We start from the raw sequence: 13,744 nt of genomic DNA on the forward strand, positions 1-13,744 counted from the left end.
AGACACAGATTCCTGGACAGACTGGGCTCAATGTTCATTTATTTTACAGCACGCGATGCAGTTCAGGAGGAGTTTAATGCTCAACAATGGATTATACACAACTTAGAGGTCAACCAACAACCATCCCAGCTTCAAACACATTCAGAACGATGAGGGTTTTAGTAAATTGCATCAGTCATGATGGTTTACCTTAATTCCAGCGTAGAAGCTCTCACTCTCTTTGGCCAGAGATTGTGTCCGGCTGGAGTTACCCAGTAACGTGGAAACACTGCAGGAGAACTGTACAAAATAATCCTACGTTAATAATGACACAAGTAGCTACTATCAAGTGTTCACCTGGCAAGTCAGTGACAAAGCTATCTATGACACAAATGAAACACCAATATTTTCCCTTCAAAAAAGCATAAGGCCATAAAAATGGTCTTTCTAATTTGTGTTGGCTTGCATGTGTAATTCATCCAAACATTTCACTGAGTCATGTGGCTTGTAGGCTAGGGCTGGAGACGTTGTGTGTTTAACTCCATCCTCAGTAAAGTAGTCACCCCTGATCTAGCCCAGCTGTGACATCAGCATGTGTGGAACAGAGCCTGATGAGTGAGGCCAGGCCTGCTTTGTACTGCACAGCTTGTCATGGATACACACAACTAGCATTGCACGTTGTATCCATCCACACATGGCTTCCAATGGCAGGGATATATGGTAATTTAGCAGACAAAGCACTAATACAGTTTTTTTGCTATCTGAACTTTCAAGTTGTATTAGTCATATACAGGATACACATGGTATTACACTGTCCAATGAAATGCTTACTTGCAGGTTCCTTCTCGATAATGCAACAACAATAAGAAATAAGAAAATATAAGAATACAAACATAAAGTAAATGGCTGAGTAGAATAGAATAAACATTTAAGCATAAGTATAATACAAGAAGGCACCATTTATAGTCCAATATTTACACGTGTATTGGGGAGGGGTGGATTTGGGGGCAACTGTTTAAATAGTGCAGTATTAACAATAGGAAATAACTATTGGTAGCAGCAGTTGTGATGTGTGTGTAGGATAACAGTTGGAGATCAGGAGTCTGAACCCTTTGGAGTTGGCACTAGTGTGAGCCAAAGGTGTGTGCTTGCGGTGGTCCTATTCAATGTCTTCCTCCTGTGTGTCACAACACTCCTGCACGGGCCACATTTCTTAAGCCGCCTTAGGAAGTAGAGGCGCTGTTGCACCCTCTTGACAACAGTGGTGATGTTGTTGGTCCATGTGAATTCATCTGTGGTGTGGACACTGAGGAACTTAAAAATGCTGACTCTCTCTACTGCAGTCCCGTTGATGTGGATAGTGCATGTTCCCTATGCTTCCTAATGTAAACAATCAACTCCTTTGTTTTGCTGCCGTTGAGGGAGAGGTTGTTTTCCTGGCACCACAATGCCAGGTCACTTACCTCCTATCTAAAGGCTGACTCGTCGTTGTTGGTTTTCAGGCCAACAACCATGGTGTCATCAGCAAACTTAATGATGGAATTGGGATCATGCAAAGCCATGCCGTCATGGGTGAACAGGGAGTGTAGCAGAGGGCTGAGGACACACCCTTGGGGGGCCCCAGTGTTAGAGTCAGTGTGGTGGAGGTGATGTTGCCAATCCTCACAGCCTGTGGTCTGCCTTTCAGGAAGTCCAGGACCCAGTTGCAGAGGGTAGTGTCCAGACCAAGGGCTCTGAGCTTGGTGATGAACTTGGAGGGAACAATAGTGGTGAATGCTGAACTGTAGTCACTGAACAGCATTCTTACATACTTTAGGTGTTCCTCTAGTCCAGATGCTTTAGGGCCGCGTGAATAGCGATGGAAATGGCATCTTCCGTGGATCTGTTGGAGCGGTAGGCAAATTGGAGTGGGTCCAGTGTGCCTGGCATGCTGGCCTTGACGTGGGCCATGACCAGCCTTTCGAAGCACTTTACGATTACAGGGATGAGTGTGACAGGGCGATAGTCATATGTCATCTTGGTTTTGTTGGGCACTGGGACTATGCTGGTCTCCTTGAAGCAAGTGGTGACTACAGCCTGTGACAGGGACAGGTTGAAGATGTCTACTATCTGTGTTAGAAGAAGAGCCTCAATGCCACATACCAATTGCAAAGAAAGCATTTGATGGGAATCATGTGAAAGAGTCCTCGCAGCAATTAAAAGTAAGAAAGACCAACCCTAAACTGAGTCTGATGTATTCCTCTACACTTCCTGACCTCCTTTCTCTTCCCTGACAATCTGACACACCTTCTTCTATTATTTTTTTCTACATGTTGAACCCCAGTCAGAAAGGTCAAGAGGTCAACAGGATCCATCCATTGGTTAACCTCTTGAAACTCTAGGGGCGCTATATCATTTTTGGATAAAAAGACGTGCCCGTTTTAAGCGCAATATTTTGTCACAAAAAGATGCTCGACTATGCATATAATTGGTAGCTTTGGAAAGAAAACACTCTGACGTTTCCAGAACTGCAAAGATATTTTCTGTGCGTGCCCTAGAACGTGAGCTTCAGGCAAAACCAAGATGAGACGGCATCCAGGAAATGAGCAGGATTTTTGAGGCTCTGTTTTCCCTTGTCTCCTTATATGGCTGTGAATGCGAGAGGAGTAAGTCTGCCCTTTCTGTCGTTTCCCCAAGGTGTCTGCAGCATTGTGACGTATTTGTAGGCATATCATTGGAAGATTGACCATAAGAGACCACATTTACCAGGTGTCCGCCCGGTGTCCTGCGCCGAAATTGGTGCGCAAAAGTCAGCTGCAAGTATTTTTCCACAGAATTCAGAGAAGAATGCAGGCTTCCACGAACGATATATCAATGAAGAGATATGTGAAAAAACACCTTGAGGATTGATTCCAAACAACGTTTGCCATGTTTCAGTCGATATTATGGAGTTAATTCGGAAAAAGTTTGACGTTGTAGGTGACTGAATTTTCGTTTCGTTTCGGTAGCCAAATGTGATGTACAAAACGGAGCGATTTCTCCTACACACAGACGCTTTCAGGAAAAACTGCGCATTTGCTATGTAACTGAGAGTCTCCTCATTGAAAACATCCGAAGCTCTTCAAAGGTAAATGATTTTATTTATTTGGTTATCTGGTTTTTGTGAAAATATTGCGTGCTAAATGCTACTCAAAATGCTAAGCTAGCTTAGCATACTCTTACACAAATTAGTCAATTGCTATGGTTCAAAAGCATATTTTGAAAATCTGAGATGACAGTGTTGTTAAGAAAAGGCTAAGCTTGAGAGTAGGCGCATTATTTTCATTTTATTTGCGATTTTCAGAAATCGTTAACGTTGCGTTATGCTAATGAGCCTGAGGCTTTAGTCACGATCCCGGATCCGGGATGGGGAGTTTCAAGAGGTTTTAAGCCACCAAAGAAGGTCAACCCCCATCACACAAACGCACGCATGTAAGCTCACACACACACACACACACGCACGTAACACACACACGTCTGGTAGGCATTATTACCGTCTCCCCCAGTCTGAAGTGGACTCCGTCCATCTCCACCAATGAGAAGGTCTCCATGATAGAATCTTTCCTGATCTCCACCTTCATATTGGATGCCAGGTGTCGGGCCCAGACCACCAGATAGCCCAAGGGGAGTCCCGAAGTCTTCACCCCACTGAAGGTGCATCGCAGGTGGACACTGCTGCCCACCAGCTCTGGGGTGATCACAGGCTTGTAGGATAATGCAGGGAGACTTGCTGAGGGATGAACAAGAAGCTGATATCAAGGACCACCCAGACATGATTAATTAAAAAATGAGCTTGTTGTGGTTGTTTACCTTTGCATTGCCCATTGACTTCCACCTCACCTGTGGCGCATAATTTAGGTCCAAATTCTGATATGACTAAAAACAAGAAAAATACAGTTATTTTGTATTTTATTTCCTCAGTTCCACTATATACTTAAAGGCTTTAGACCAGAGTGAACAAATAGAGCAGCAGACATATCTTAAGGCTAATAACAAATTCCAAATGCCAGCGAAGCAGTGACCCATACATCCATTCACACCAAACTGACAGTGATTCTGTAATTCTAATTCACCTTTGGCACAATATCCCATACACCCCTGGGTGGGCTGCAGGTAGTACAGGAGAAACTCCCCACAGTTGCGTACTGAGATGGGGATGCGGAAGAGGCAGCAGTCCTTGGTGCTCCCGTGGAAGAACTGCCAGGTGGCACAGGCCGAGAGCTGGCGGACCTCCCCTGGGCGGGGCAATGAGCTATCAGTGAGAGACAGCCACACAGGCGCCTGGGTGCCACATCTGTTCATCTGGAGAGAAGACAATGACCCGTATTTACAAAGCATCTCAGAGTAAGTGCTGATCGAGGATCAGTTTTGCCTTTTAAATTGTAATGGGTATGAGAGGGGACCTGATCCTAGATCAGCATTCCTACTTTGAGACGCTTTGTGTAAAAGCTTCCACCTGTTCTGTAGCTACTCATTATACAGTTTACACTCAACTTTTCACTGTAGAAAAACCCTCCACGCAAAAACCAAACACAGCTGTATTGAATGAGATCAGTTGTATGGACTCATTTACACGGAAATGAACTGTATAATTCATGCCTTGCATTGGTAACTACAGTTGGGATGTTTATAAAGAATAATCTTTATAATTCTCATAATACACCACGCTTTAAATATTGGATGCACAACATGTTCCATTAAGAAAACCAATTGATTAAGTACATTATCTCCTGTAGTGGACAACGTAATTAATGAAAATCCCTTGCACTGTTTATTTTTTTTACCTTTATTTAACTAGGCAAGTCAGTTAAGAACATATTCTAATTTTCAATGACGGCCTAGGAACAGTGGGTTAACTGCCTGTTCAGGGGCAGAACGACAGATTTGTACCTTGTCACTAGGCTACCCTGCAGCCCCTGTGAAGAGTTAATCATAGTTTTGCCTGTATCATTTATGTGAATGGTAAATAAAAGAGGCCCTAAAATGGAGCCTGGTGGAACCACTTTACACACTAGGGGCAAGACGGCATGGTTTAACAGCTTTAGCTTACTTCCACACAGCTGGTGGGCATCTCTGCAGGCTTGTTGTTAATGCTGAAGCGGTACCATCCTGGGGAGAGGGAGTGATCACAGATCAGGTCCTGTATAGCAGTGTTCTGCAGGTCACTGGAGTCAAAGTCCACGCTGCGATACGGGTTTCTCAACATGCGGTAACCTCCCGGGTAGCACTCTGGAGCTGGGGGAGGCAGAAGGACAAAGTTAGTAAGAAAACACGTTACGTTCACAGTATACTTTTTATTTTTTAAGATGAACGTATTTGGAATATAGGAGTCTTTCTGGGTAGTTACTGTGATGTCAACCTGGACTATGGAGGGAGGAAGGGAGGGAGGGATGGAGGAAGGGAGGGTTGGAGGGAGGGAGTGAGGGTTGGAGGGAGGGAGGTAGGGTTGGAAGGAGGGAGGGAGTGAGGGTTGGAGGGAGGGAGGTAGGGTTGGAAGGAGGGAGGGAGTGAGCAGGGCATGGTACCAAAAAAAGGTAGCAAAATATGTCATCCCAGTGGCTCTATAACTTCAGTCAGTTCCTTAAAGGGTGGAACGAGAGTTAATTTACTGTAACGTTTAGAGGGAGAGATGAGGAGGGTATATTCAAACAGGTAAAAATAACACACATTCATTTACTTAATTCCCCTCCTTTCTAAACTCACCCCTGGAGGGTTAGACAATAAAGCCAGAGATCCATGACAGGTTCTGAACATAGCTCTCAGCTGAAGGCTAAAAATGGAGAGAAAATGACTTTAAAGTCAGACCTCTCACATCCTTTGTCCATTCAAGTGTCAAAGAACCTGCACCAATTATCACTCTTCCCTGTCTGTAAATTGAAAATGGGTCAAAATGACTAGGACTTCAGGATTTCAGTCAGAGCTGTAACAGAGGAATAGGAAGGCCTTACTGCGTTTCTACCTAATGAAGAGCATACTTTGGAAATCCTACCTAGGTGACCATATTAGGACATTTATGTTGAATGATCAATCACAAAACATGGCATGTAGCACATTTTTTACAATACCCCCAAATGACGTTACATATTTCACATCATTTGGATGCGGCAACAGTCTGCCCCCCTGGGCTAATGATGAAGGTTTGTCCTGGGGTGAGAGTTCCCTAGAGACTATTTATGAGGTTACCTCCCTGCCGCGCTGTAAACTCTGTTAAAGGCCAATTTGACTAGGTTTACCCAACAGCAACAGCCTCTCATTTCCTCTCCTCTGGAAAACATGGCTGTTTGGAAAACCTTTGACCTTAGTGCTTGGAGAGAATGAGTTCCCAGACACAGACACAGACGAGGTGTAAAGCTTCCAGACAAGGTGTGTGCAGAAAGATAGAGGATTTGTAAATACAACACATTTGGACGGCAAAGAAATATAATACACATTTTCAGTGCGGCCCTCCGGACCTTGTTGAAGACTGAATGTGGCAAAATGAGTTAGACACCCCTGCTGTATGGAGTAACTTGGTTGGATGGAATTTGGTATTTGGTATTTTATTAGGATCCCCATTAGATCTTGCAAAAGTAGCAGCTACTCTTCCTGGGGTCCACACAAAACATGAAACATGACATAATACAGAACATCAATAGACAGCTCAAGGATAGAACCACATATATATATTTTTAAAGGCACATGTACTGCAGCCTACATATCAATGCATACACACAAACTATCTAGTTCAAATAGGGGAGAGGCGATGTGCCGTGAGGTGTTGCTTTATCTGTTTTTGTAAACCAGGTTTGCTGTTTATTTGATCAATATGAGATGGAACGAAGTTCCATGCAATAAGGGCTCTATATAATACTGTACTTGAATTTGTTTGGGGACTGGGAAAAGACCCCTAGTGGCATTTCTGGTAGGGTAAGTGTATGTGTCAGAGCTATGTGTAAGTTGTCTGTGCAAAAAATGTGGGATTTCCAACACATTAATGTTTCTTATAAAATGAAGTGATGCAGTCAGTCTCTCAACTCTTAGCCAAGAAAGACTGGAAGCATAGTATTTATATCAGCCCTCTGATTACAATGAAGAGAAAAACGTGCCTGTCTCTTCTGTGCCAGTTGTAGCTTAACTAGGTCTTTCCTTGAAGCACTGGACCACATGACTGGACAATAATCAAGATTAGACAAAACTAGAGCCTGCAGAACTTGCTTTTTGGAGTGTGGTGTCAAAAAATCAGAGCACCTCTTTATTACGGACAGACCTCTCCCCATCTTTGTAACCATTAAATCTACATGTTTTGACCATGACACTTTACAATCTAAGATAATGCCAACTAATTTAGTCTCCTCAACTTGTTCAAAAGCCACAATATTCATTACCAGATTAAGCTGAGGTCTAGAACTTAAGGAATGATTTGTACCAAATACAATGCTCTTAGTTTTAGAGATGTTCAGGACCAGTTTATTACTGGCCACCCATTCCAAAACAGACTGCAACTCTTTGTTAAGGGTTTCCGTGACTTCATTAGCTGTGGTTGCTGATGCATATATGGTTGAATCATCATCATACATGGACACGCATGCTTTGTTTAATACCAGTGGCAGATCATTGGCAAAAAATAGAAAAGAGGGCCTAGAGAGCTGCCCTGCGGTACGCCACACTTTGAGTTCTATTAGATAAATAGCTCTGAATCTACAATATGGCAGAGGTTGAAAAGCCATAACACAAAAGCTAAGACTTCATCTAAAATGGCACCCTTTTCCCTACATAGTGCAATACTTTTGACCAGAGCCCTACAGACACATGCATTATGTAGAGAATAGGGTGCCATTTTAGACATAGAGTGGGTGACACACAACAACAGGCTCCCCATCATGATCTGACCTATGACCCCGAACATGGTGCTGCGAGTGAAAGAATGCTTTGTTGTCTCATGAAGAGATGGCCATCAGAGTCCATTCTCAGGGCAGTTGTTTAGTGGTTTAACTCTCTGACTACACACACACATGCACAAATGCACACACACATACAGGCACACGCACACATGTGCGCGCTCACCGACACACACGCCGTGCTGTGGTGAACTGAAGGGTCAGGGCCCATTCATGATTTATTTGTTGTGACAACTCTGCTGAAGGAGCAAATTGGATGTGGGAGAGGAGAAACACCAAGGAACTAGTGTTTATGGTATAAATGGTATAAATCTACTAGTCCCCTGCACTGTATAACCCAATTACTCAAAACCTTTGAGTAAACCCGTTGCACTTAAAAGGATACTTCAGAATTGTGGCAATAAGGCCCTTTATTAACTTCCCCAGAGTAAGATGAACTCGTGGATCCATTTTTTATGTCTCTGCATACAGGCAGTTTGAAGGAAGTTGCTGACTTGCGGTAGTGCAATTGCTAACTAGCGCTAGCATAATTACTGTAAGTCTATGGTTTCTGCTAGCAGATCCACATAAGTCTATGGTATCTGCTAGCAGATACACATAGACTTCCAGTCATTGCACTCATGCTAGTTAGCTTTGGCTTGCGAAACTATATCTAATTTCCTTCATACTTGACACAGAGAAAATTTTATGGTATTTACAAGTTCATCTAACTCTGAGGAAGTATATAAAGGGCCTCATTGCCCAAATCCCAAAGTATCCCTTTAATATACAGTGGGGCAAAAAAGTATTTAGTCAGCCACCAATTGTGCAAGTTCTCCCACTTAAAAAGATGAGAGAGGCCTGTAACTTTCATCATAGGTCCACATCAACTATGACAGACAAAATGAGAAAAAAATCCAGAAAAATCAGATTTTTAATGAATTTATTTGATATTATGGTGGAAAATATTACTTTGTTATATACCCTTTGTTGGCAATGACAGAGGTCAAACAAGTCTTCACAAGGTTTTCACACACTGTTGCTGGTATTTTGGCCCATTCCTCCATGCAGATCTCCTCTAGAGCAGTGATGTTTTGGGGCTGTTGCTGGGCAACATGGACTTTCAACTCCCTCCAAATATTTTCTATGGGGTTGAGATCTGGAGACTGGCTAGGCCACTCCAGGACCTTGAAATGCTTCTTACGAAGCCACTCCTTCATTGCCCGGGAGTTGTGTTTGGGATCATTGTCATGCTGAAAGACCCAGCCACGTTTCATCTTCAATGCCCTTGCTGATGGAAGGCGGTTTTCACTCAAAATCTTACGATACATGGCCCCATTCATTCTTTCCTTTACACGGATCAGTCGTCCTGGTCCCTTTGCAGAAAAACAGCCCCAAAGCATGATGTTTCCACCCCCATGCTTCACGGTAGGTATGGTGTTCTTTGGATGCAACTCAGCATTCTTTGTCCTCCAAACACGACGAGTTGAGTTTTTACCAAAATGTTCTATTTTGGTTTCATCTGACCATATGACATTCTCCCAATCTTCTTCTGGATCATCCAAATGCTCTCTAGCAAACTTCAGACGGGCCTGGACATGTACTGGCTTAAGCAGGGGGACACGTCTGGCAGTGCAGGATTAGAGTCCCTTGTGGCGTAGTGTGTTACTGATGGTAGGCTTTGTTTGTTTGGTCCCAGCTCTCTGTAGGTCATTCACTAGGTCCCTCGTGTGGTTCTGGGATTTTTGCTCACCGTTCTTGTGATCATTTTGACCCCACGGGGTGAGATCTTGCGTGGAGCCCCAGATCGAGGGAGATTATCAGTGGTCTTGTATGTCTTCCATTTCCTAATAATTGCTCCCACAGTTGATTTCTTCAAACCAAGCTGCTTACCTATTACAGATTCAGTCTTCCCAGCCTGGTGCAGGTCTACAATTTTGTTTCTGGTGTCCTTTGACAGCTCTTTGGTCTTGGCCATAGTGGAGTTTGGAGTGTGACTGTTTGAGGTTGTGGACAGGTGTCTTTTATACTGATAACAAGTTCAAACAGGTGACATTAATACAGGTAATGAGTGGAGGACAGAGGAGCCTCTTAAAGAAGAAGTTACAGGTCTGTGAGAGCCAGAAATCTTGCTTGTTTGTAGGTGACCAAATACTTATTTTCCACAATAATTTGCAAATATATTAATAAAAAAATCCTACAATGTAATTTTCTTTTTTGTCTGTCATTGAAGTGTACCTATGATGAAAATTACAGGCCTCTCTCATCTTTTTAAGTGGGAGAACTTACACAGTTGGTGGCTGACTAAATACTTTTTTGCCACACTGTATTGAACTTCAGTCGTCTCAGGCCAGTGGCACAATACGTTAAATTATGGTTAGATCAGAACTTCCGTTATAATAATTGGCCTGTACAGAGAATTAAGTCAAAACCACAAGTCCAAATTAGTGTGAAACCAAATCCAAACTGGCCTCCCTTGGGGGCATTTTGCTGCAGCAGTACAAACCACAGTTGAGGTCAGTTCAATGCTGATTGGCCAATTTTTATATATTTTTTTTAATCAGCTTGAACATTTTGAATAATGCCCCCACAAAGCCACTTCTCTAATATAATTTCCCAGTGTGCCTTGCCTTTTTGAGTGAATTGTAGAGTTACCACCGACATAGCTGCTGAATTCATTCATTTTCAGTCCTGTGGCCTTCACCAAGTGAGTTCCTAGGCAAATGTTATCATTATAATTAAACTCTATTCAGTATAAATCTCATATGGCCTTATTTTTTACTCTAATACAGTGGCCTGAAACTCATGGTTTATAGGCCACATCAGGCCTGCAAGTAGGGTTGCAAAATTCCAGTAACTTTCCCAAAAATCCCAGATTTTCAAAAAATCCTGGATGAAGGATTTCCAGGAATCTCCCAACCCAAAGTTCTGGAAAACCTCTGAAATTTACCAGAGTTTTGCAACCCTACCTGCAAGTCACATTATGCTGGCTTGAAAAAGTGATGTGTAATTCCTATTGGAATCCAGCCAGAGTTAAGATATCCAATAGTTAAAATATTTATTCACCCACAAACTGCATTCGTAATGACTGCCAGGGTGAGGAACAGTGTGAGGAGACTACCCAAGCCATTTAAACTGAAACAACCATTTCAGTAACTGGTGCAAAAAAAAATCAAGCTAAATAGCATGTGTAGCATACGATTATAGATATTAAATACAATTCACAAAAATCGACCTCTGCAATAGCCCATGCTAGGGAAAAAAGTACATTTGTTGTCATAACTTCTTTAAAAAATATCAGTACCGCACAAACAATTTAAACAATAATGATTTTTTAAATTTACTTTGGGTTCAATTTACTAGACGTTTTTGAGTAAAAAATGCCTTGGGGCTTACAGTGTTGGGGAGAAACGTCCAACTCCAAGTCTACAAGTGTCTATGTTTAAAATGCCATTCATTACATGTACTGTATGTGCTGTCTGTTCTGTACTGTCCCACATAGGCTATATTTACAACTCTGTATTGACATTGTTTTAATGTTGTATTACTGGTAACATGGTTACAATGCTGTAAAGCTGCCCATGACAAAACTCCTTATGCATATCTACTTATCTACTTGTTGGCTGGTGGTGAGTGACAGGTATGCACGGCTTTAGAACTAGACACCAAATGACACAGCCACACAACCTCTAATTGTGTCCTCCTCAGCAACTGGCCACAGTGCCAAGTTCTCCAGCAGCTTGCATTTCTAAAACACTTAGGCCTACAGTATGATGCATTATATACAACTTACATTATAGGCCTACTGTAAGGTTTTGAGAAAGAGACCTAAGCAACACAGTGCCAAGTTCTCCAGCTGGTTGTGTTTCTAGATCACTTATAATAATAGAGAGTCCAGTGCATCATTATGTAAGGTGACAAAGCACAACACTTGCCATAGACCTATACAGAGCTATACCATACTATACTATGATTGTTTAACAGTATTTATTTATAAGTAGAACAACAAAAGGCTGATTTAGGTATCAAGGGAGACATTTGTTCCACCTCCCCCAAAAGCAATCCAGACTGTAACTGTATGTAAGGCTATAATGATTGTCAGCCCTGCTATGTTGTCTGCGGATGTGTCCAATAAACTGCTGCTTTCTTACCATATGGTCCATACTGCCATACCACACTGCCTTAAATCTGATGCAGCTGTCTGACAATGGAAAAGTTTGGGAAAATGTTCTGATCCTCTCAAGTCTTATCTGTGCATTTTTGTTATTAAAAAGTATATGGAGGAGTGAAAGAACGCTGACAATACACTTTGTTATATTCCCTGGATCATAAAAAATAATCAAACTGCAAAGCTCTCATCAGTCAACAATTGTGCGCTAAACTAAATTGTGATATCTTCCTTTTTTTTTATTAAGGGCAATAGTCGAGGCATTCACGTCTTACTGTACTTTTTTTTAAACGTTCTGATTTATTCGACTTACCTAACTGGGCAAGCGCTCTCAACTGCATCAAACAGAGAACCACAATGCGCAGATATCCCGGGACTGACGCCTGTGTGAGGCTGCAAACTACGCAATCCATAGTAGCGGTTCACAATTTCACCGAAGGAAAATATGCCACAAATTTTCACAGATGTTAGATCCCATTTGAGAATCTTCGAAAGTTTTCCAAATGTTCTTGAGTGACGAAATAGTTCTCGTTTAGTTGTTTCAGAACCGTGGCTCCTCAGATTGTAATTAAAGGTTGAATCCGTGGGTAGTTTTAGAGCGTTCTTTTCTTTTCAGCCAACTTTTCCAATCAAGACACAACAAGTTGCTCAGTCTTACAAGGAGGAGGGAGGACAGCACATCCCGCCTTCAAGTCTCCATACTACCCCCTGGGGTGTAGGTGGACCCTCTTGAAGAATCCATACTGTAACAATAGTCTTTGGCAAATTCAACTCCTCCTTGACCATTTTTGTGGGATATCTACACTTTTTTTCGTGAATAGAAAAGTTATTACGGTTATACTATAATATACAAAATTATAATTTACCAATTTATGATGTTAGCTCAATGATCATTCAATTCATGTAAATTGAATCCAGATTGTTGGTGTGATCTCAAAACTGATTTAGCCCACTGAGCTAAAGCCTAGACATTCGTTCTGGGAACTAACATAAGTCTTGGGAACTATTCCCACATGCTCCTCTTTCCATCTGATTTAGAATGCTACAGCTATGTTGTTTATTCTCACCCTGACTGACCAGCCAATAACACTGTAATCCCCTAAATGTATGTGAGCAGAATAAGCCCTTTGCCGCCTGGAGAGAGAGATAGGGTCATCGCACCGTCGATGCTGTGCCACAGAATGTGGCTCTGTCCCAATTTAAAGTTATTGCTTTGTCTTGATGCCATCTATTAGACTTGGCTTGCCCTTATTCTAGCCTGCTCTGGAAGTAGAGCTGGGGCTCTGCTGAATGGCATGGCCCTGCTACGGTCCTGCAGTGCCTCTGTATTCTCCCAGCCTCCCCAGACAGATGCCCTGGATTAATGGTTGGAGACAGTGTCCTGGGGTGGTCTAGGAGTCACTGCACAGCCAACGAAGCACTCGTATGCCGGTGCCAGGATGGGTTCTGCTGTCCCACACGGTCTCTGTCCAGTAAACGTAGAACAAATACAGTATGGAGGGAAAGGGGCTGGAGACATACTGAAGGGCAGGTGCCTCCCTCTTCTTCCATCTGCTTCAAATCTGATTCCACAGACAGACTACCATGAGTCTGAAGTTGTGTCCTGGCGGTCTCCCTTAGCCAGATGCTACATGCCCTGTCTTAAGGGTGACAAGCTGGAAGGCAGGTGCCAACTTCCCCTCCTGTCTGCCTCTGGATGACCCAGGCCTGGATGGAAACAGGA

The 13,744-nt window shown here is 42.7% G+C and overlaps 1 protein-coding gene across 1 annotated transcript in view; it reads right to left on the reverse strand.

Moving 5' to 3' along the window:
* The window catches only part of si:ch211-246m6.5 (von Willebrand factor D and EGF domain-containing protein), a 67,527-nt gene extending 54,862 nt beyond the window's left edge, over positions 1-12,665 (reverse strand). Inside the window, exons 1-6 of the mRNA XM_064970173.1 lie at positions 12,335-12,665; positions 5,048-5,232; positions 4,071-4,299; positions 3,808-3,873; positions 3,492-3,727; positions 190-279 (exon numbers count right to left, since the gene is read on the reverse strand). Of these exons, the coding sequence (XP_064826245.1) occupies positions 190-279; positions 3,492-3,727; positions 3,808-3,873; positions 4,071-4,299; positions 5,048-5,232; positions 12,335-12,434 (906 nt within the window). The 5' untranslated portion in view covers positions 12,435-12,665. The remainder of the gene's footprint in view (positions 1-189; positions 280-3,491; positions 3,728-3,807; positions 3,874-4,070; positions 4,300-5,047; positions 5,233-12,334) is intronic.
* Positions 12,666-13,744: the final 1,079 nt, after the last annotated feature.

Source organism: Oncorhynchus masou, chromosome 7, assembly GCF_036934945.1.
Source record: "Oncorhynchus masou masou isolate Uvic2021 chromosome 7, UVic_Omas_1.1, whole genome shotgun sequence".
NCBI lineage: Eukaryota > Metazoa > Chordata > Actinopteri > Salmoniformes > Salmonidae > Oncorhynchus > Oncorhynchus masou.